A 22,132-nucleotide genomic window follows, 5' to 3' on the forward strand; every position below is an offset into this window, starting at 1 on the left:
CTGGTGAAGTCGGAGCGCTGGCAGGACAGCCTCTGTCCATCCACTGAGGACAGGCAGTAGCACGCCCTCCTCACAAAACAGGAGCTCATGGCTTCTGCCTGTGCTAGTTATTTCCATGGCTTTTGCTACCTTGCATCACCAGCCAGGACAGCAAAACTCTTGAAATACTAGTGGCCTGCTGTTTGCTGTATGTCTGCACAGGGCTTCTCCAAACACAGCCATGTGGTGCATTTTTGATGCTTGTGTGCATTTATGTCTGCAGGAGTGGAAACAGCTCAAACTGTACACACTCAGTTCAGCCAGACAGCTTTTAGAAGGCATCTTACATTCCAAGGGCTTAGAAAGTAAAGAGAATGTCTACTCAGTCCCTAAAGTACAAGTGACTTTTCCTCTATTAGAAGAAGTGCACGCATGCTTGCAACACTTGATTTGCAATCTTGTGGTTGCACTTAGCCTGAGTTGTGCAACAGCACAAAATGCAACTTTGAGGCATGATCACCCAGACTGGAAAGTCCTTCCACCCCCTCTTTCCCCAAACCTTGTGGGATGTGAGGTGTGAACTTTGGGGTTGTGGAGTAAGAGTGCTGTGTGGGGATGGCACCAAGGGTCACGTTCTTACAAACTGATGCCTGAGTAATTCATTCCAATGTTCTCAGAAGCAAGTGTGTTTTGCGTACTCTGAGTTAAAAGGTTACTCTGGTAAATGACTGGCTGAAGCTCAGCTGGGAAGCTCATCTGAAGTGATTCAGACTGTCCCCAAGTTAATGCTCTCTGTAAGACACCTTGGTAATTCATGTAGAAGTAGGTTGGATTCCAGGAAACACCACTGTGAATTTAAGAGGGTGTTGAAAATGTCACAAACTAGTTACTGGTATAGAAGTTATCACAGCTCCACGCTGTAAAAATAGAGCACAAGCCTTCAAACAAAAGACATGAGCAATATAAGAACCTAACCTTTTACTTTCCCTAAAATTCTTCACCTTCCATTGATTTTAATCACATGTAAATAACATGAGTTTACAGATATTTTCTACCATGTCTTGTTCTCAATGTATTTTGCAGTGTCTGGCATTTTTCTGATATTTTTCTAAATTCATCCTCCGCATCTCCTTTGGGGAGACATCAGGAGTAAGTATATGAATAGGCCAAAATCCTCCAGTGAGCTCCAGATCTTCCAGACCCTATCCCATGCTCCCATGCTTTATTTTCTACTCTGCAGCATAAACAGCTACTCTGCTAAATCCCACCCCAGAAAATTATTTTAATGATAGCTGGTTGTTCCAGGCAGTCTCAAAATGGTGTTCTGCTCTAATGATAGGGAGCCCAGCCTGCAAGAGGAAACCAGGTGCTTCTTTGTAATTGTTGGGTCCCTTTCTGCAGTGCTCAGCCAGCTGTGGGGAAGGAGTGCAGACCCGGACTGTCACCTGCAGGACACGGCAGGGCTCCCAGGCTCAGGACTTTGCTTGTCTAATGGAGCCAAAGCCATCGGCCACCCAGCCCTGCCTTAAGGAGAACTGCATCCAGGAAATCGGCTGGCACGTTGGAGACTGGGGTCTGGTGAGCACCTCGCTGTCATGGCTCCAAAATTACTGATTGTATTGCTGTGCTCCTCACAAACAAGCTTTGATCCATGCAGTCTGCACATAGACTGAGGCTGGGAGCAAGGACTGCTTCGTTACCAGCCTCTTGGCTCACAGTTGTGTTGTAACTGGCACGAGTAATGCTCCAGTTAATCTGATGCCCGCTTTGTGTGCAGCTGCTACAAAAATAAATCCTTCTGAGGGGAGATTATCGTTTCAGTGACAGTGGCAAAATGCAGCCAATAAGCTGAAACAATCTACTCTTGCTGCTTATCCTCAATTCTTTGCTCCATCGTTGTGATCAGCAGAACAGTTCTTAGCCCAAGTTTGGCTCAGAGATGTAGGCTTCAGAACTGGTCATTGCACTTGGTGATATGCTTTAATCTATCTGAAGCACAGTTTATCTGAATAGTTTTAAAAAATATACTTTAATCTTGTCTTTGTGGTGGAAGCCAGACTGTCCTCAACCTGGGAAAAGGGTCAGGGGGTAGAGATATGGGTATATCAAATGCATCAGGTGACTTCCAAACACACTTTTTCACTTCTGTGCTAGTCAGACCAGCTTGTTCTGGGCTAAAACATGTTACATATGCTTCTTCATGAGATGTGGGCCAAGTTACAGCTAAAGAAGTTTCATATCTTAATCTGATCTTTCCCCTGACTTTCTGATATCAGAAGGTCTCCTATCTGCCTCTCTGAATTAGAGGGAAATACTCTCCAAATATTTATAGAACTTGCCATGAGCCATATGGGTTGCACAGACACCTCATCCTATCCCCTCCTCTGAGCCTCTGGTCCCTCTTATCCCCAGCTTCCAGTAAGGCAAACTCCAGTTAGCTGCTTACAAGAAAGCCCCTCATTTGCTTTCCAGTTCTAATTTGTTGTTCTTGAATGCAAACTGACCCACCCACAGCTGGTGGATCCCCAGAGAACTGAGGTGCCTTTCTGCCTTCAGGCTGAAATGATTCTCTCCTGCTCCCTGACACCGCTGTGGGTAACAGCAGCTCATCTGGATGTTACAGGCTGAGTGTGGCACAGAGCCTAATGCTTCAGGGCTGGGTGGAACATCTGGTAAAATGGTTTAAAGTATGGTTTTCTAATTGTTCAGATGATTCCAGCTGAAATATTATTTGCTTTGTCTTGGTGGAGGAAGCTGTGCTCAGCCTGCAGCTAATCATGCAGCTGTTCCCCACTTCTGATCCGTGGGGTTTCTGCATTCAGCCTTTGCTGCCTGCTCAGTGCCTTGTCTCTGTGCCCCAGTGTTCCAAGAGCTGCGATTCAGGCATCCGGACACGCCAGGTCATCTGTGCTGACGGCGACTCCAAAGTCTACAGTGCTGAGACATGCAGAGCCATCCAGCCACAGAAACCAGCCACCCTGGGCAGCTGCAACACACAGCCCTGCTACCTGCCACAGCGTGAGTGGTATTGCTGCACACTCAGCTTTTCCCAACATGCTTTTGCTTAGGAGTAGAAACTCCCAGCTCTGCACCAACTTATGTTCTCAGCTTTTTGCCTGCCTATCTCCATCCTGTGATTCTGCCAAGGTTATGCACACAAAGCATCTTCAGAGTCCCAGTACCTGTGCTGTTTGAAATGTATGCAACAGGCTTGGGAACAACATTGGCGTGCGTCCGTTTTGAATCCAGTGTTCTATGATCCAGTGTGTGTGTGCTGCAGACAGATCCCAGACATCCCAGTCCAGAAGGATGATAACTTGGGTAGGCTCAGTAGCAAAAACTATAGCCAACTTTCATCCCTCTGTGGACTGGTTCTGAAGGAGTCACAACTTTTCAGAACATTTTGCTTCTTGTCTGTGTCTATTCCCCATGTCAGAGCTACAACGCTGACTTTTGCCTGCCCGTTGTAGGTCACTTGTCCTGACAATCCAATCGAATCCAATTGCTGCTCAGCAGCTATTGCACAAGAGGAACAGGAACATTTTCATCAACTGTTGTCTCCTGCTGACTGCTGGATGTATTTGCAATTATTAGAGCACAGTGCTGGACTAACTGCACCCATTTTGTGTATGTGTCTCTTTGCAGAGGTCCCCAGCATGCAGGACACTATGGGATACAATGTCACTCGCCAGTCCTCACTGACACGTTACAACCCAAACAGCTCTGCCCCAGGTTTGGAAGAATTTTTTTAATTTGGGGGTTGATGATGGGATACTTGGAATAGGCTGTGATAGGGACTGGGATCATTCTTTTCTTCATTTCTCTCATTTTTTTCCATGGGCTCCTATAAAGTCAAGGAGCCCGGAACAAAATGTAGATCCTTTACACCAACAGTCAGCAGTATTTGAATCTATCCATGCAGAAGACTCTGTACAGGAGATGGATCCCAGGTTCTGTCAGCATGACTTAAGTGCTGGCTGGAAGAAATTATGCCCAAAGCAGATCATAGGAACAAGAAAGGATGATGTGAAGGGACCACAGCAATGTGGTTTCTCATGGAACAACAGGAAGAATGGTCAAGGCAATGAGCAAAGTACCTCAGCCAGATGAGAAGCATGGGCCAGAAGACACCTCTAGATGTGATTCAGAAAATCCTGCCAAGTAGCCTTGGGCAGGTGAAAGAGAGCAGAGAGGAGGAAAGCTGGCCAGATTTTCATGCTCACCTGCATACCTTGAGTTCTCTCCCCAGATTCTGATGATGGAAGAATGCACCCTGGGAAGACCATGATCCATAGTGCCTCAGGGAACCAGCACATTCCGTCCACCAAAGACCAGGGCATCAACTTGGTTGCTGTGCACTGGGAGCCCCAGTCTGGCTCCCCAGGTCCCCATCGGCTCAGCCTCTCTCAGGACTCCCCTGCAGGGACTGGCTCCCAGGACTGCCACCAGAGCCCACATGGCTGCTGTCCAGATGGGCGCACTCTGGCATCGGGCCCTCTGGGGAGAGGCTGCCCTTTCAGTACCTGCCACCAAAACAGGTAGCTGGAAGTAGATAGGCCTGAGCAAGGAGGCATTGCCTTTCCTGGCAATGCCCTTCCTGAATCTTGCAGCCCATGCCTGTTGACCAGGCAGGTCAGGTGTTACTGCAGCCCTTCTGTCTGCAGGTATGGCTGCTGCCCCGATGGAGTATCAGCTGCCCAGGGTCCAAACAACATTGGATGCCCACAATATTACCGTGACATTCGAACGAGACAAAATCATCCCACTACAACCACTCCAGCAGTAAGTACAAGAGATTTTTGCGTTTTAGGAGTCGATCAGATGCAGAGAATCAGATTTGACCCTGCTTACTCACATTGTGGATTCTGTTGGGCTTCATCTCCACCAGTAATACTTGAGGAACCAATACTTGAGGCATGGCATCAAGCCCTTTGGCCCATCATGCTCCTGCTCAGTCCGGGGTGTTCACCTGCAATCCTCTACAAGCAGGGCACAGAGCAGGTGGTGAGGAGATGTCTGAGAAGTAGAAAGCCATCCTATGTAGACCTGATTGAATAATCCTGAGTAATTAAATTTCTGTTGGTCAGAAGATTGCTATCCAGTTTCTAGGGGGGAAAATAAGGGAATAGCATGGCTTCTATTAATTGCTTTTGTTTGTCAACTCTGCAGATTAATTCAAGGTGGGGAGGTGATCCCTCCCATAGGTTGGGGTGCATGTTGGTGGCAGCAATAAGAACTGGCCTGCTGCTGGGCTGCTTAGGTGTGCCTTGCAGAGAAATGCAGCCCCGGCTCCATGGCTGACAGCCAAGTTTCCCACCCCTTCCCAGGACAAAAGCCTCTAGGAGGCAAACAAGCAAACAGTGGTGCCTCTAACAGCCAGCTGTGTGCAGCTGAGAGCTTGCACACGGTGCTTTGCATGTGCTGCTGTCCTCATGTGTGAGGATAACTCTTGGCTTTCCATTCCTGTCCCCAAGGCAAGCCAAGCCTTGTCCCAGCAGCAGCCCGCGGGGGAGTGCCGCGGCTCCATGTACGGCTGCTGTTTTGACAACATCGCCTCAGCCAAAGGCCCTCAAGGGGAAGGATGTCTCAATAGGCCCAACTACCGTAAGTGATGCTTTGGTATAGATACACAAAATAGATACTGGTTTAGATACACAAAAAGAGTCCAGTAGCATATAGAAGTTTCCTGTGTCTGCTCTCTGTAAAATGTAGTGAATAATCTCTCTGAAGAGAATTTCTACCTGGCAGTTGGGGCAGCAGGAGTGTACAAAAGAAGCTTGAGGATTCAGCTCTACCAGCTCACGCAAAAATTATGGTTGTCCTCTGCTGATAGTTGGACAGAAGTGTGTTTGTGTGATCTTTGTCAGTCTGTAGGACTACTCAGGAGTGGTTTGTCCCTGAGAGGACACTTTGATGCAGCCTGAAGTGCTCTGAACTAATTACCCAGGTTAAGAAGTAGGGATCTCCTGTGGAATCAGGACAGTGCTTGGTCTTCAGACAGCCTGTGGACAGGGGAGAAATGAGAACTACATGGGGAAGGAGGGATTGCTCAGGGCTGCATGGATGCCCTTAGCCAGCAAAGTTCAATCAAGTGCCTGCTGTGCTATGAGGACACTAGGGCTGGTGGGCAAAAGCATCTTTGCTCCTTTAGTGCCCAGCTGTACCCTCTGCGGGCACATTGCTGCTGCAGGGCCTTACCCTCCTGCTGCAGCACAGAGATTGCTCACTGGCTGTCCCTGTGGTGCAGCCTTGGGGAAGGGGAAAACTCTCTGGGTTCTCTCAGCTGAGACACAGCTTGACAAAGCATCCTGCAGCAAGAGCCCTGCATCCGGTGTTTGTCAGCATGTGGCTGATACCCGTGGCTCTGGGTTTGTAAACACCTTGGGCCATGCTCCTCTTTATATCAGTGTGCAGGGGTATTCTGTAATTTATAACTCTTCTTCACAGCTGGGTCTAAGCCACTTGCTTTGTGAGCTGGAAATGTACAAGTGGCAGCCATATGTCCCTTGCAGGAGAGGAAGCTCCAGAGCCTGCTTTGCAGTTGCAGAATTCTCCAAGCAAGGCTGTAAAGCATCTGTCTAGTATCTAGATTCAGAAATGTCTCTGAGAATGGTTCTTCCATCAGAGGCAAAACTGAGGCAAAAAGAAACATGTGAGCAGTTTCTCAGTTTCAAAGCTGGGTAGGACACCTAGGTGTCCTACTTTCTCACCTGCCCTTTGCCCACAGGGCCATCAGATAAATCATCTAGGTAGGTGGCTTGAAGCCCCTGGACCTTTGTGCTTTGTGACCCTCACATCTCCCTCTGTTCCACTCTTTTTGGTAGCATACCCTGTCATGTGCCTGCTGCCCAGTGCCCACGGCCCTTGCACCAACTGGACCACTCGCTGGTACTTTGTGGGAGTTGTTGGCAAGTGCAACCGCTTTTGGTATGGGGGCTGTCACGGTAATAAAAACAGCTTTGCCTCGGAGGAGGAGTGCATGAGAGCGTGCCACAGCCCTGTGGGGGCCAGTCATCTGGAGATCCAGCCCTCTTCTGGCACAGAAGCCCTGCAGCACCAGCAGACTGGCTCCAGTTCTCACACAGGACATGCTCAGGGTCAGCAGCAGTCACCCACAAGAGAGACTGCAAGTCACAGACAAGAAGGAAGAACCTATGGGGCTTCACTCCCCAGGCAAGACAGCCGCAGCTGGAGGAGGGACGTGCTGCCAGAGGCCCTGCCAAGGACCGGGGTGCTGGAGAGCCAGAGAAGCAGACTGGACAGGCTGGGCCAGCTGCACTCCTGGGACACAGCCCTGCCTGGGCCCTCGCACAGGCAGAGCAGCGGTGGCCAGCAGGGGCAGTCTCGGGAAGGCAAGCAGTGGCGTGAAGCTTTCGGAGCAGATGTTTCTGTGACAGAGGGATTTGGGCACCAGGAGTCTGCAGACTTGTTCCCAGCACAGGCTCTGCACAGGTGATGATTTCCATCTATCCTTCCCCCCTGTTCTGCCAGCTCATTATGAAGCATCAGTGGAGCTTTCTCTGGAGTGAAAATGTTGCCTCAGCTGGGACTAGCTAACTGGGGATACCGTGTGATGGATTAGCTACACACGTGGCCCCTTGGTTAATCAAGGTATTCAGGCCCTGGCATTACCTGTGGTCTCTTTCCTCACATACTCCCTGGTCTCTGACAGAACTGAAGTATCATGTGTGAAAAGACTGCAGAATCCTGAGGTCTCTGTCTGGGAGGCCTTCTAACACTGTAAATGAGAATCCATAGGTATTGTTCTTGTTCTGACCAACAAATTTAGCTGGCACTCTGACTTCAGAGCCTTTATCTCAGCACTGCATGGAGCAGCAGTGGGTTGTTCTAGGGAAGACTTGTAAGATGCAGACTTTGGGTCAAGATTCAGACAGTGTTACTCTGAAAATCAGGAGTGTATACAGCTAGATCTAAACATATCTGTACTGGATCTGTCTGTCTGCTGAGCTAAACCTTGTTCCTTCAGAAGAGAGGGGTTACAGGGCTTTCTTCCAGGAGATATTGTAGCATTCACTCTGTCCACAGCAGCCTTTGCTGTATAGAAGAGGGCTCCCCATGCTGCCCAGTGCATCTGCTCAAAGCTGAATGGGCAGCTGGTCCTGCTTTGCCTTGTGGTTGTAACTCATCCAGAGTCACATGAGAGGACACAGAGGTGAGGAGGGCAGCAGAAGTGCCAATGGAATCACTTTCTCTCTCAGAACAATCCTGGAGGAAGGCAGGCCCCCTCTTGTGACAGCAGTTGTGGGACAAAACATCCAGCTGGTCTGCAAGACAGGCGTGTCCCCACTCTCCAGAGTGGAGTGGATGAAGAACAGCCGACCCATCTCCTCTGACAGGTGAGCTCAGATCCCTTCATTGTAGAGCAGATGGGCTCCTTGCTGGGCAGAGTGCCAAATATGCAGTCCAAAAAGGAGTGTCGTGGTTTCACCCCAGCTGGCAACTCAGCCCACAGAGCTGCTCACTCACCCCTGGTGGGATGGGAGAGAGAATCAGAAGGGTAAAACTGAGAAAATCCAGAGACTGAGATAAAGACAGTTGAAAAGCTAAAACAAAAGCCGTGGGTGCAAGCAAAGCAAAACAAGGGATTCATTCATCACTTCCCACAGGCAGGCAGGTGTTCAGCTGTCTCCAGAAGAGCAGGGCCCCATCACACATAACAGTGACTTGGGAAGACAAACGCCATCACTCCGAACTCCCCCCTGCTCCTCCTCCTCTCCCCAGCTTTACATGCTGAGCATGATGCCATATGGTATGGAATATCCCTGTGGTCTGTCAGGGTCAGCTGTCCCAGCTGCGTCCCCTCCCAGCTTCTTGTGCACCCGCAGCCCACTGGTGGGTGGGGTGAGAAGTAGAAAAGGCCTTGTCTTGGTGTAAACACTTCTCAGCAGTAGTGAAAACATCAACACTGTTTTCAGCACAAATCCAAAACACAGCCACATACCAGCTACTGTGAAAAAAAATTAACACTACACCAGCCACAACCAGCACACTTTTTTTTAAAGAAATAAAGAAACTCCTATTTTCATCTACTGTCCACCTGCTCTGTGCATAGCAGAAACAGGTACGGTGTGCACCAGTAATGAGGTGTGGGCTAGAATTATGGGGCAGAGCAAGAGTTATGCTGTCCCATAACACTGGTGGAAGCTGATGTGGGTAGTGATGCAGAAAAATATTGCTTCTCTTGGGTTCATCTTGGGGCAGCACAAAGCCAGTAGTTGGGGGTGAAACTTGCAGCCTAATAACCCAGAGTTCCTCTGGCTGAAAATCTCTAGTACAATTGTTTTTTAAACTACTTTTAAACCTGTTTTTCCTGGGAAGTCTGTTTCCAGCAAGTCTGTCTGGAGCCAGTCAGTCCTTTTGTGTTATGAAAATCACAGTTATGCTTTTCTGTTTGCAGTTGACTGCTGGGACTCAAGCTCCCCCCTGGAAGGGCAGTTTGCCTCCTTATGGGAGAGTTACTGAAAGCAGTTCCCTGTTTTCCATTTCAGTTTTCCTCTCTGTTCCTGACCTCCTTTCTGCTGCAGTTTTCCCCCCTGCCTGTGACCCGTCTGTGGTCAGCAGGGTTTTGTTTTTTTCTGAGCCAGGGAGGGCCCCACACGGGGCTGGTTTGTGTGGCACCAGCCCGGGCTGGCTGCTGTGCCCTGGGGCTGCTGCGGGTGCCCGGGCAGGCGGCAGCGCTCCCCCCGTGTTGCAGGCACACCTACCAGTCCGACAGCTCCCTGGTGATCAGCCACGTCGGGCCCGAGGACGCTGGCACCTACACGTGCCTCACTTCTGACGGGAGGACCGAGAGCCGACAGATTCAGCTGCAGATAACAGGTGAATTATCTTCTACTCAGGGCTCCTCATTAACGTTACTGAGCACAGGCTTATAAAGCCAGCTGCAGGAGGAAATTCCCTCTGCTGCCAAGAGGGAGTGTGGAGGCAGCAGGGCCTCTTTTGGTGTTACCTCATGATCAAGCCTTAGCTCTAAAATACTTTCTCCCCTGCCGTGTCACCCCATTAATGGAGTTGTGTCTTGCCTGTAACCCACCCTCTTTCTATCATGGCAAGTATGTCTTCCTCCCTGAGAGCCATCAGCTGCCTCCTGATGCAAAACAGAACTGCTGGTGCATTTTTATGTTTTGTGTTTTGCCCAAACAGGTCCTGCTGGGTAACAAATAATTTCCTGTTCTGAAAACTGTGCCTTATTTCAGAAACAAAACCAAAAAGATGAAAGACTAATCTCAAAAGATGGGACAGAAAGGCACCCTGTAGACTTCAATCTCTGAAGTGTGCTTTGTCACAGCAATGGCACATGGGGCAGAAGGCACTGTGGCCTCAGGGATGTTGCAACATGTTCAGTGACAGAGGAGGAAAAGGAGTCTAAAATTGCTTGCCTGCAGGTCTATGACTCTCATTAGTAGACAGCGCAGGTTTACTGCACTAGTCAGCCAAAAAGCAGATGGCTGAAGGGCTCTTTGGCTCTGGTTCAGCAAGCTCTCCCAGGCTCACAGAAACCCTATGCAATAGGTCACAGTAAGAAGTGTCCTTTTATTCACATATGGCATTTTGTTTTGAATAGAGTACCAGAGCAGTGTTGTGGCCGAGGGTGAGAGAGGCCAGGTCCTTCAGGAGGCAGATCAGCAGCGCCGAGCATTATCCAGAGGCAGGCAGCTTGGGCAGGCAGCCGGCTCCTCCGTGCCTCAGCAGCTCACATACAGGTACGTGCACCTACAGCAACAGTTGTTGGAGCCAGGTGATGAACCATATGGCATCTCTTCATGTAGAAAAGCCAAAGACTGGAAAGGTCCTGGGTCAACTGTTCCAGGGCGCAGTTGGGAAGCATGCAGTGCTGAACTGCTGACAACGGGAACGGGAGAAGATCCCAGCCGCAAGCTGGCTTCTGTCCTCCCCAAGGATCTCTTGAAAGAGGCATGCTCTGAGCAAAGATGGACAGGGAAGCTGGCAGCAAAGCAGCTGGGCTTGAACAAAAGAAGTCTTGAGACAGCATCCTTAGCTGTTCATGTTAGTGCAGGCAGAAAGAGAAACCTGTTCTGAAAAAAAGCAAAGCAAATAGGAGCTGCTTAACTAGCACAAAATAGGCATATGTGCATTGAAGAAAGCTTCAGCTCCTCCAGCCTCCACTAACTAATTTAAAATGTTTTGTGAACAAACCAGTTTGAGTCTCATCATATACTGGCATTTTTGTTGCTTCTTGCGTAGTTTTTTATTGCTTCTAGGCCCCACAGAAATAAAGGGGGACAAATTATTTTTGCCTTAAATGAAGCATGTTGGGATTCCAGATTAAATAGGGCAATCTGATCTCTCTCTATTTTTGAGTTTACAGCCTAAAACCCAGCCAATTTGCTGAACTCTGCAGCAATCTCCTTAGCTGCTTCTGCTAAAAGCAGTAATAAGTGATTCATTGAATTAAGGCTCTTTGGTTTTATTTTTTGAGATCAAGAATTCAGGTCACAGAATGGGGGTAGGGTAGATGACGTTTTGTTTAACTGTGGGAACACATGGTTTAGTTCCCTTCTAAGACAGTGTTTAGCTGTAGTTATAAGAGAGCAAAGAATATGAGATGAGTGTTGTGAGGACACGACCTCGGCCTTTCTGCTGCATGAAATGGACGAGCAGCTCCTGGACCTGGTGCAGTCAGGTGATTGCAATAGGCTCTTCACACCCTAAAAAGGCTAATTTCTGTGTGCCAGAGAAGCACCTAAGGGGAATCTTGCTCAGTGTCCTCTTTAGGACTTTGTACTGTTTGCCATGTGTTCACATTGTTAATGCTTCTTCAGCTGTTATCCACAGAGTTGTTATAAGGGTTGCTGTCTGTAAATTAAGCTGGCTGACAGGAGTGCAGCACCAAGCTGTGCTGAACTAGAGCAGGATTTTATAGAGGCTCCTCTTTTCTGAACGTTGGGAGTGAATGTTGGTAATGGCAAGCATCAGAGCTCTCATGGGAGTAGAGACCTCCCTTTGCCATTGGAGGCAAAAAATAAGGCCTGTGATTGATAAAGCCTTGTGCTGAAGGTCAAATGCTAAGCAAGGAAGTTTCTACCTCTTTTGCTGTGCTTGTGAACTTTGCAGGTTGAAAATGGATAAGAGCGAGCCCACAGTAGTGGAGGCCCATATTGGGGAAAGAGTCAGACTGCCCTGCACAGTGGAAGCATCACCAGCTCTCACCATTGAGTGGCAGAAAGATGGGCAGCCCCTCTCCTCTCCCAGGTGAGCTCCCAGGTGGTTCCAGCTGTTCATGAGAAGAGCCTCCTCCTTGCTTTTTTTTCCCCATCTCCTCTCTGAGAGAGAGCAGAGCTGTTGGCCATGCAGCGAGGGCCTGTCTGGCTTTATGCTGTCCAGCCTCCTCCATCAGGGCCAGGCAGATGGAAGTTTGAATGTTGAACCCTTGAGGGAACAGCTGTGACACAGGGTCCATAAGTGAACCAGGGTTCAGATTTATTCAGTTACAAGGTTAGCAGGAAAAGAACACATGGCTAGCAAATTTGGCAAAAACCAGCTGGTCAGTGAGCAAGGGCAGAGGTTCTCAGCAGAGAGACATCAGAGCATCTGCAGTGAACTTCCACAGCTACTTCCACAGCTGCTCTCCCCTCTCTCTGCTCCCAGAAATCTGCTCTAGCAGCAAGTTTTTCCAGACTCTTACAGCATCAGTGCTGGGATTTGAGGACTAAGGGTTGCATTACAACCCCTGCAGCATCTGAGCTGCTAAATCTTTGCTCAATGGTACTACGAAGTTGTACACGAGGCTTAGCTTCACCTCTGCTGGCTCTCAGGAGTGCCATCCTGACCCAAGCACAGGCTGAGGGACACGCTGGCTTTGTTCCCCAGGCACAGACAGCAGTCGGACGGGGCCCTGCTGATCAGCAGGGTCAGCTCTGAGGACATTGGCTTCTTCACCTGCCTTGCCTCCAATGGACGTGACCGTGACCAGCGCCAGGTCCTGCTCCGGCCTCTAGGTACGGGGTGGGTGGCAGCACACCCGGCCCGTGGGCACAGGAGGGGGAAACAGGGCCCTGTGCAGGGCCAGCGTGGGTTCCATTGCTGGCTGTGCCTCTTTGCTTCACACCTGGAGTTTAACAGGCATCCTGAGGGCAAGGGAAGAATGAGTTGCTTTACCCAGTGGTCATCTGCATGTGTCCAGTGCTCCAAGCAGCTGGGAAAAGGGGATTGACGGCACAATAAGAGTGACTCTCAGGGCCTTGTTTCTGGGACACTGATGTGGGATAAGAGCAAGAGAAACTAGAGATGGCTCTTCTGTGTATGTGACATGCATGTGTCCAGCTTTGAGACCTCTGTTACTTGTCCTTTCTTGGGCCAAAGTCCTAGGAAATCCACATTCCCCAGAGCAGCAGTGACACAGCCTCAAACATGCTATTTCAAGGCCCAGGGGCTTTTAGCTTATTATGGGATGTGTTGGACTTTTCCCATGAGGGAATGCTCCTACTCCCGGGGAGAGGGTGGCATTAGTGATGATTTCCTGTCTGGCCCAGGAGAGTTGAGGATCACTGGTCTTCTGCCAAGCATCATGGTACCTGAGGGAGGGACTGCTCAGCTTCATTGTACAGTGACTGGCAACAATGTGAATATAAGGTGGTCAAGGTAAGCAAAAACGAGATGGAACTTCTCTTTCCTTCTCTTCCTAAACCTCATCATTTACCCTCCAAATAATTAATGCAGGGTGCCTGCCAGATATGCCAGAGACCACAGTTATCAGCCCCAACTAGTATCACCTACCCTTTCTTAAAACAACTTGGATGTTACCCAAAAATCCTGGACAAGATCCCTGTGGAGTGTGGGGGTCATCAAGTTCATGTTCCACCCAAATAAGGAGAAAACCAGACGTTAAACTAAGATTTCATGGAGTTCAGAAGGGCTCTGTGCTGGAAAACTAGTGATATGAAAATAACATGAATGAAAATGAGTAATCAGAGGAAAAGCTTTAGTTACTTTTCAAAAAACCCTCTCTGCCTAATTGTGACAGACATTTTGGACCCTCTTCTCCCAGCTTCCTGTTGCAACAGTTCTATTTACTGTCAGTGGGAGCAAAGGAGATTTAGAAGCATTTGAAAGTGAAAAGCTGTGTCCTCTTATCCTGATAGTTTACCAGGAATCTCTGAATTTGTGCAAGTGTTTAGTGAGGATTGTTTTTGCTGTTTGAAAATAATCAGTTCTGCTTTGGAGCGTTCTTACAAACTCTCCAGAGAGATGGACGGGTAAATGTTGAAATTCCAAGGGTTAGGACTGAAGTTGAAGCGGGCCATCTCACACACAGAACTTTTCTTCTATACATAAGTTTGGTATTTGACCTAACAAAATGATGCATGTTTCAGAGTTGTAACGAAGCCCTTTTCAGTGAAACCAATTTCATTTCATTGGTAACCAGGAGTTCACAATTCAGGCAGTTTTCCTGCTGGGCACAGATTATTCTAGGAAGAACTGAACAGAGACACAATATTGCTGTTTTTTTAAACAAATTTTTAAAGGGAGAGGAAAGAGGGTGCATTGTTCACTACCCTATATGCTCATCAAGCAATATGTGCTGCTATCAATGGCAGCCAAACAAGTACTGCCAGACCACAACCTGGAGAGACGGAAAGGCACACTGGATTTTCTCTTAGTTCCTCAAACCTCAAGAATGTGTGCTAGCAGAAAGGGCAATGTCTTTGCACAGAGCACACAGACTCAGCTACCTCCCACGCAGACACTGGGCAACGGATGCAGACTGACTCAGGCTCATGTTACCACCCAACTGCAGGGCCAGGTTGTGCAAAAGATTTCTTCCTTCCTGCTGAACTTGTAAAAAATCACCCCTTTCACAGAACATCATTTTCCAAAGAGCACAGGAAGCTCCTTTAGCACCCATGGGTGGCAATAGTGAAATATTTTGTTTTTCACCACAGGAACGGAGTTCCCATATGGGGGGATGGCCACCACATCCACCTGTCCCAGGATGGAAGCCTGACTATCAGCAACGTCCAAGAGGCTGACGAGGGATCCTACACGTGCAGCGCCTACAGAGGCAGCAGCTCCGTCAGCGCCAGCTCGGAGGTGAAGGTGCTGAGGAGCCGGCCTAGCAGTGAGTCCAGCCCAGCCTTCCTGCTTCTCCCAGCCTTCCTGCTTCCCCCAGCCTTCCTGCTTCTCCCAGCCTTCCAGCTTCCCCCAGCCTTCCAGCTTCTCCCAGCCTTCCAGCTTCCCCCAGCCTTCCTGCTTCCCCCAGCCTTCCTGCTTCTCCCAGCCTTCCAGCTTCTCCCAGCCTTCCTGCTTCTCCCAGCCTTCCAGCTTCCCCCAGCCTTCCAGCTTCCCCCATCCTTCCTGCTTCTCCCAGCCTTCCTGCTTCCCCCATCCTTCCAGCTTCTCCCAGCCTTCCAGCTTCCCCCATCCTTCCAGCTTCTCCCAGCCTTCCAGCTTCCCCCAGCCTTCCAGCTTCCCCCAGCCTTTCTGCTTCTCCCAGCCTTCCAGCTTCCCCCAGCCTTTCTGCTTCTCCCAGCCTTCCAGCTTCCCCCAGCCTTCCAGCTTCCCCCATCCTTCCTGCTTCCCCCAGCCTTCCTGCTTCCCCCATCCTTCCAGCTTCTCCCAGCCTTCCTGCTTCCCCCATCCTTCCAGCTTCTCCCAGCCTTCCTGCTTCCCCCATCCTTCCTGCTTCCCCCAGCCTTCCTGCTTCCCCCAGCCTTCCTGCTTCTCCCAGCACAGTGCCCAGCCCCTGGCAGCTATCGCGTCCATTGTGTGTGCCAGTCCAGCACCAGCCTCGGGCTTTGGGGAGCAGCAGGAGCCTCTGGGTCGTGCTGCCTCAAGAGCTCATGGACAGAAAAGCAGGATGCTGGAAACACCCCCTGACCAGGGCACTGGGAGCCTAATTAACTTCCTGAAGCCAAAATGCCATAGTTGCTTGACCAAATAGTTGGTTGCATGATTTGTAATTGGACTTTAGACACCATCCAACTATCTTTATATAGAGGGTAGATCGAGTGGTCTGTCCTCTCCCTGGAAACTGCATTTTCCTCCTCTGTCTCACCAGAGGTGTCTGTTTCACCTTGAAACTCATCTCTCCTTCTTGATGTTGGACTAAATTTAGAACTGGTGGGGTGGAGGAAGTAGGAACATGCTCTGTCTTTTGGGATGGAATAGCAATCTGAGGATAAATTTACAGCTGGTTCACCCTTTGTTTGGCTGCAGCTACTGCAAGTCATATTGTGGACCTGAGCAGAGAGTGCTTGGACCAGCCCCACCTTGCCAACTGTGAGCTGATCCTGCAGGCCCAGCTCTGTGGTAATGAGTATTATTCCAGCTTCTGCTGCGCCAGCTGCGCCCGCCACCGCCCCCAGGGCAGCCCCCCGCACCCCCGCGGGTGACAGCCACCGCCACCGCGACCGATGGCAAGACTGGAGGTCTCAACTCTGTTCTTCTACTGCGTGGGACAGTTCTAGGAACTCTGCCCTGCTGGAAAGCCCACAAGGGTGAACTGAACAGCGTGTAGTGAGTGTAAATGTTCAAAGGTGGGAGACCCATCACCCTCAGGTTTATTGTAAACTCCTTTTCCCCTGTGTGCCTTGCTGTAACTTATCCATCTCTTAAGAGTAGTTGGTGTCATTCACAGAAACCAGATGAGAATAGGGATGTAAGGATGATGATGTGGCTAAAGAAGGCAGATGACCAGCATGAAAGAGGGAGAGACTTCATACAAGCAAGAGAGAAGTGCCCTTAAAAACATAATCTCAGAAGTGTTTGAAGATGGGCCTGAACCATTTCAACTGAAGCACTAATGAGCCATGAACATTTGTTCCTCCAGTGAGTTTTGCTGAACAAGTGCTCCTGGGGAGCACTTTCCATCTAAATGCAAAGGACTCTGGCCACGAGAAACAGCTTGATGCATACAAAATTAGTGTTCAGGTCCTAGGAGATTACTGGCTCTGGGGATGCAGCTGTAATGTCATGATACTGTAACTGTTTTATTCCAGCAGACCTCAGACAAATTTCTAGTAGGGTCACTTTGGTTTCTACTTGACTGCAATCAGCTTTGGAGTGAAATGCAGAAGGAAGGCTTCACAGAAAGCTTAAGACAAAATAGAAAACTACTTTTAGCCCTTCCTGAATGCTAGGGGTAATTTAGATGAATATACCAACACTGTTACCTGTTCTGAGATGCTGCAGTTTATATGGCACTCATTCTAGGAAGGCTCAGCAGGTAATCTTTTTCCCCTGAGCCGGAACTGTGCTGTTCTGATGTTGTGCTGAGTTTGGGCAGGGGCCAATAATAAACCCATAGAAATACGTGTGTAGGGGCATTTCACTTGCCAGAACACACCTCCCAAGAATCTGCTCTAGTCTCAGTTAAATCCAAGAAAGCCTGGCTCTGCATGTGGCCTGAGCTGATGCCTGCTGCTACAGGCTAACAAGTTAGGACTTCCAGATGCAGAGCAGCTGTAGCTGAAAAGCATCCTTCATTTCAAGACCAACATGGAGTGGCAACAAGTGTTACCACTCTCCCTCATCTGGGGCTCTGAAAATCTCAGGCATTAGGGGTGGGGAGGTGAGATTATATTATGATTATATCATGTTAAACCAGCAAAGGCCTTGAGCATCTTCTGTATCTCAAAATTGCTTTTGAGCAAAAGGATTCTTTTACAGCCTTCACACTACTGTTCTACCGTAGCATCAGTCCTGACAGTCCCCTTCTTCCTCATTCTAGACTTGGATGGGTTGATCATAATTATTAGCAACATTACCCATGTATTATTTGCATAGATGTAGGTATAAAGGAGGTTGTTGGTATTTTGGTTTGGGGGATGGAGGATTGGGTTTTCTACTTTTGTCTTCTTCTTGTGTTACTTTAAGGCTTTTAAGAAATGCAGCTAAATCAGCACGGATATGGTTCAGGACTGAACACACTGCTCTAGGATGCCAACAAACAGCAAAGTCTACAAGCAATCCAGTACAGAAGAGGCAGGTGACAGTCACAGCGATTTGGGGCTGGGTCCTTCTGTGGTCTGACAGATTCTGTTTGCTAGGAGATACAAAAGACTTTATTTTGCATTTAAGACCCTTTAATTTGATTAGGGAAAAATCCTCTGCTGGAATGCAGGGCAGGCAGTACAGTATAAGGTTTGAAATTATTGGCTATTTAAGAATGATAAGATGGTCCTGAAAACATCCACTTGTGTTTGTACATGTTTTTCCATTTAACATCTCAGAGCAGCACCTTTTTCTCTGTGTGTCTGTATGGGCTATTTTACCATTTTAGTAAATGATCTGATTTTTGCCTTTGGAGATCAGGGACCAATCAAACACTCTGTAAATTCCAGTCATTTTGAAGCCCTCTCTGTTCCAAGAGTGGCATCAAGGGGTAGTCAGGCTCTGCTCAGGAGCATGGTTGGAAGTGGATTGTGGACGTGTCAGACCCTTTTGTCCCACAGTAAGTAACCAGTTCTATAAAATCCCTTTCTAAGAGGCCAGAGGCCTTATTTTTAGAATATTTAAATATTCTGTGGAGTTACCTGTCATTTGAACTCCGTGGTTTATAAGATGGGGCCAGGAAGTGCTTTCTCCAGACTCCTTAGGGTGTAGCAGCCCCCTGCCTGCTGATGGGGAGGACTTTTAACACTGGAAGTGCTCTGGCTAGTCAGAGTTGATGCTGACCTCCTTTCAGCTGCACAGCCATGGCAGTAAAGGTGGGATTGACAGGCATGCAGCTCCCTGCTGTAAATCCATGCCATCAAGTTAACTAAAGGATCTTTGCATTTCTTCTGATGAGATCAGCTTCTCCCTCTCTGCAGTACCACTTAATCACCTACTCAAGGTTTACTTTTTTATGTGAGAATCAAGATGTTAGTTTTTTTCTCTAAACAATGGGTTGTAGGAAGTGCTTATCTCCAGGGCAGGAGAAGGGTGTAGCTATACTGGGCTATTTTCAGCTTGATCTTGGGGCCCTTACTGTGAAAGATACATAACTAGCTGCTTTCTCTCCTACTATAAATGTCTACAAATACTTGTTTGCTTTTTGAAAACTGAAAAAACCATTGACACCAACTCAAATCCCACAGGGAGTGTTTGCATTACTATTCATACCATACTGAACACAGGTAAGAATTTGTAATGTCATAAGTTGTAATTTTCTAGACTGTCACTGTAAGACTCACTGTACTTGCCTGGAAATGGAAACTGCTGGCAAGCTCCAATCTGAGGGCTAACAAAGGCAGTGTTTATTCCCCTTGAGGAGTCTGACTTTTTTCCTTGTGTCTAAACTGACGTGGTGCCCATAAGAATGTGGTAAGAACCAGTCACACAAACAGGGTAGATACCAACGCAGTGGAAGGATGGAGAAGAGGTGAACATACCTCATTATCTCATATGGCTCTTTCTAATAGTAGGGGAAGGAAAGAGTTTTCCTTTTTGCCATTACTGAATGCTACTGAATTGTCTCTTTGTAAATATTTAGTGATAGAAAACACAGCCCTGCAAACCCAGAATCTGATGTCTTCAATAAAGGCCTCTATTTTAGAGCTTTAAGTGTTGAGGATATTTTGAAATTCAGTTTTAAAGTTCAATGCAACCTAACAGGCTGTAGAAAATGAGAGGTGTTAAGATATTATTCTTAGGCTGCTAGGTAAGCAAGCAGCCTGTCATGTAAGGTGGATGTGCTGATCCACATCCACCTTACAAGACAGAAGATACCCAGAAGGGCAAATGCTGAAACTGAATTAGTGTGGGAAATAAGTCTCTCACAGACAGTGCTTCTACCACCAACATTTATTTCTGTTAAAGCAGATTATAAATCATCAGTACAAATATATATAACTTACATTTGCTTGTAAGGCCAAAGTTTAAAAGTAAAGTTAAAATGAGATGGTTTTCACAAGTCACCAGAGGCAGAACCTGGACCAGCTGCAGCCTTAACCACAAGGTTTCACAAATCAGTGGGAAAAAATAAAACCAAAGTTAAAAACCTCTAAGAACTATTGACAGACAAACAAAAATGGTTTCCCAGGTAGCCCCAGGATGTAGATATGATGACAGTAAGTTGTCACAGTAGTGTTAGAACCAATAGATTAAGACAAAGAAACTGCAGCAATATATGAAAGGAAAAAAATCCATACTATATAGAATATGTAGACTGATTCCAATAAAAAACAGTAAATTCTCCCCATGGTTTTCAAACCATGACAATACTGTTCTTTAATTTTCTTTATTTAAAACTACGATATAATGACTTATTGGTTGTGATTGTTGTTGCAATATGCTACTTACAATGAACAGATACAAGAACAAGCTAGAGCCCCTTTTTCCACCCCCCAATATTACTTACTATAAGAATCAGCGATAAATCAATCTTATGTACAATTTCTTACATCCAACCCCCTTGTTTTTTAACCTTTGGCAAGATTACTTACAACTCATACAGCTTTTAATATCCAACTATTTAAAATATTCTAAATGCATAAAAATAAAGATTTTGGCTTTACTTTATTCTTTACATATAATATTCACTTTGTTACTCAAAATGGAAGCTCAACTTTTTCCACAAACCTAGCTTTTGCTAAGGTGACAACATCCCACCCATATCCACCCCCCACCCTACCCAATTTTTCCCTGAGGGGGAACATCCAGGGCTTGCAGGGCATCAGGAGGACACAGGTACAAACATCTGCCTTCCTCTCTGTGAGATGATTGATGTTTCTGCAGAACAGGCTTTGGGACTGGGTGCCTTCCTTCGCTCCATTTGACTTCCAGCTTTCCAAGAGACGAGGGAATGCAGACTGGGGTGGCTCCAGGATTCCTTTTAAAAACTGCACATTGAATTCTCCGCGCGTTTCCATCCTCCCCAAAATTGCTCCCTCTTTCTAACCCATTTTTATTCGAAGGGACCGTTGGGATTATCAAAGCAAACTGATCAGAAACAGTCCCCTCCGCTCCCTTTATCCCTCTAGCCTAATGTACAATTCATCTTCCCCCCGGAGCGCTCAGAGTTCGATCTCGAACGTTTTCTGTAGGTCACTGGAGAAGGGGTTGGTGGGGGAGGGGTTGGTGCGCTGCTTGGCCTTGCCCTCCAGCGCCGCCCACTGCGCCTCGAAGGGGTCGAGCTGCGGGCCGGGCTGCGCCTGCCTGTCCTCGGCCGCCCACCTGCCGCCCTCCACGCCGTTGAAGGCGGCGGAGCCGTTGTGCTGCGCGGGCGGGTGGAAGAAGGGGCTGGCGGTGGCGCTGCCGCTGTCGTACTGAGGGACCGGCTGCTGCTTCGCCAGGCTGGGGGACTGGTGCGGGTGGGCCGCTGGAGCGTGGCTGGCAGTACCGAAGACGTTGGCCACCATCTGGGAAGGTGTGATCCCCACCACAGGGACGCTCGGGGCTGCATAGGTCATCCCATTGGCTACAGCGTAGGGCTGAGCCGGAATAAATGCCGGCTGCATGGGCGGTACCACGCCCACCGGCACGGGCTGAGGCGCGATGAAGGTGCTGACTGGGAAGGCTGGTGCCGACTGGGAGGCTGGAGCTGCTGGAGGAGGCTGGAGCAGTGGCTGTGGGGCTGGGGCTGAGGTTGGCTGCTGTTGGGCTCTGACAGTCTTTGAGACCTCTTCCAACCAGCGGTCTGCCTCTGAGGGAGTACGTCTGTGATTTCCTTGGAAGAGACTCGGTGAGGCCGCACCTGAGGAGGTGCTGCTCCATTCGGTGCCTGGGAGGGAAAGCATGGACAAGTCACTAATATTTCCACTCCTCATCCTTCTATTGGTTAGAAAGACTGGAGGGTGTACACAAGAACACACAGTGACATGACTGAAAGATGCTCCCACCATTGGAAGCATCTTTATGCATCCACTGTACTGTTCTGTTCTAGGAAGACATTCTTCAAGATGAGGTAGGTAAGTGCTTCTTCACTAAAGTGGAGATTTATGTTTTTTTTTCTTCTTAGCAGACATCTAAGACTTTAGGGTACAGAGGAAAGCTGCTGCCTGCACTCATAACTTGGTGGCAATGATCTGGTCCACAATCACTAATCCCCCTAACTGGGAAGTATCAGTTTCTGAATGCACAGCTCAGGATGGGTGGACTCAGAGCACAAAGGTCTAAGAAACTGTTTTACAGACAAAGTCTGGTGCTCTTACAAGGCCAAGCAGAACCTACTGTTTCACTAGCCAAGTTT

The 22,132-nt window shown here is 48.4% G+C and overlaps 2 protein-coding genes across 10 annotated transcripts in view; one reads left to right on the plus strand and one right to left on the minus strand.

Annotated features, from left to right (window-relative positions):
- Nucleotides 1-19,499, plus strand: part of PAPLN (papilin, proteoglycan like sulfated glycoprotein) — a 38,171-nt gene extending 18,672 nt beyond the window's left edge. The window contains exons 13-27 of the mRNA XM_058025385.1: nucleotides 1,381-1,557; nucleotides 2,841-2,997; nucleotides 3,625-3,711; nucleotides 4,229-4,517; nucleotides 4,644-4,761; nucleotides 5,454-5,583; nucleotides 6,804-7,431; nucleotides 8,199-8,336; nucleotides 9,695-9,819; nucleotides 10,565-10,703; nucleotides 12,076-12,213; nucleotides 12,832-12,959; nucleotides 13,494-13,602; nucleotides 14,904-15,079; nucleotides 16,177-19,499. Coding sequence (XP_057881368.1) covers nucleotides 1,381-1,557; nucleotides 2,841-2,997; nucleotides 3,625-3,711; nucleotides 4,229-4,517; nucleotides 4,644-4,761; nucleotides 5,454-5,583; nucleotides 6,804-7,431; nucleotides 8,199-8,336; nucleotides 9,695-9,819; nucleotides 10,565-10,703; nucleotides 12,076-12,213; nucleotides 12,832-12,959; nucleotides 13,494-13,602; nucleotides 14,904-15,079; nucleotides 16,177-16,352 — 2,715 coding nt within the window. The 3' untranslated portion in view covers nucleotides 16,353-19,499. The remainder of the gene's footprint in view (nucleotides 1-1,380; nucleotides 1,558-2,840; nucleotides 2,998-3,624; nucleotides 3,712-4,228; nucleotides 4,518-4,643; nucleotides 4,762-5,453; nucleotides 5,584-6,803; nucleotides 7,432-8,198; nucleotides 8,337-9,694; nucleotides 9,820-10,564; nucleotides 10,704-12,075; nucleotides 12,214-12,831; nucleotides 12,960-13,493; nucleotides 13,603-14,903; nucleotides 15,080-16,176) is intronic.
- Nucleotides 19,500-19,731: 232 nt separating this feature from the next.
- NUMB (NUMB endocytic adaptor protein) overlaps nucleotides 19,732-22,132 on the minus strand; it is a 93,164-nt gene continuing 90,763 nt past the window's right edge. For all 9 annotated transcript variants that reach the window (XM_058025387.1, XM_058025393.1, XM_058025392.1 and 6 more), the window contains one exon: nucleotides 19,732-21,664. In XM_058025387.1, coding sequence (XP_057881370.1) covers nucleotides 20,958-21,664 — 707 coding nt within the window. In that variant the 3' untranslated portion in view covers nucleotides 19,732-20,957. The remainder of the gene's footprint in view (nucleotides 21,665-22,132) is intronic.

Source organism: Melospiza georgiana, chromosome 6 (assembly GCF_028018845.1).
Source record: "Melospiza georgiana isolate bMelGeo1 chromosome 6, bMelGeo1.pri, whole genome shotgun sequence".
Taxonomy (NCBI): Eukaryota; Metazoa; Chordata; class Aves; order Passeriformes; family Passerellidae; genus Melospiza; species Melospiza georgiana.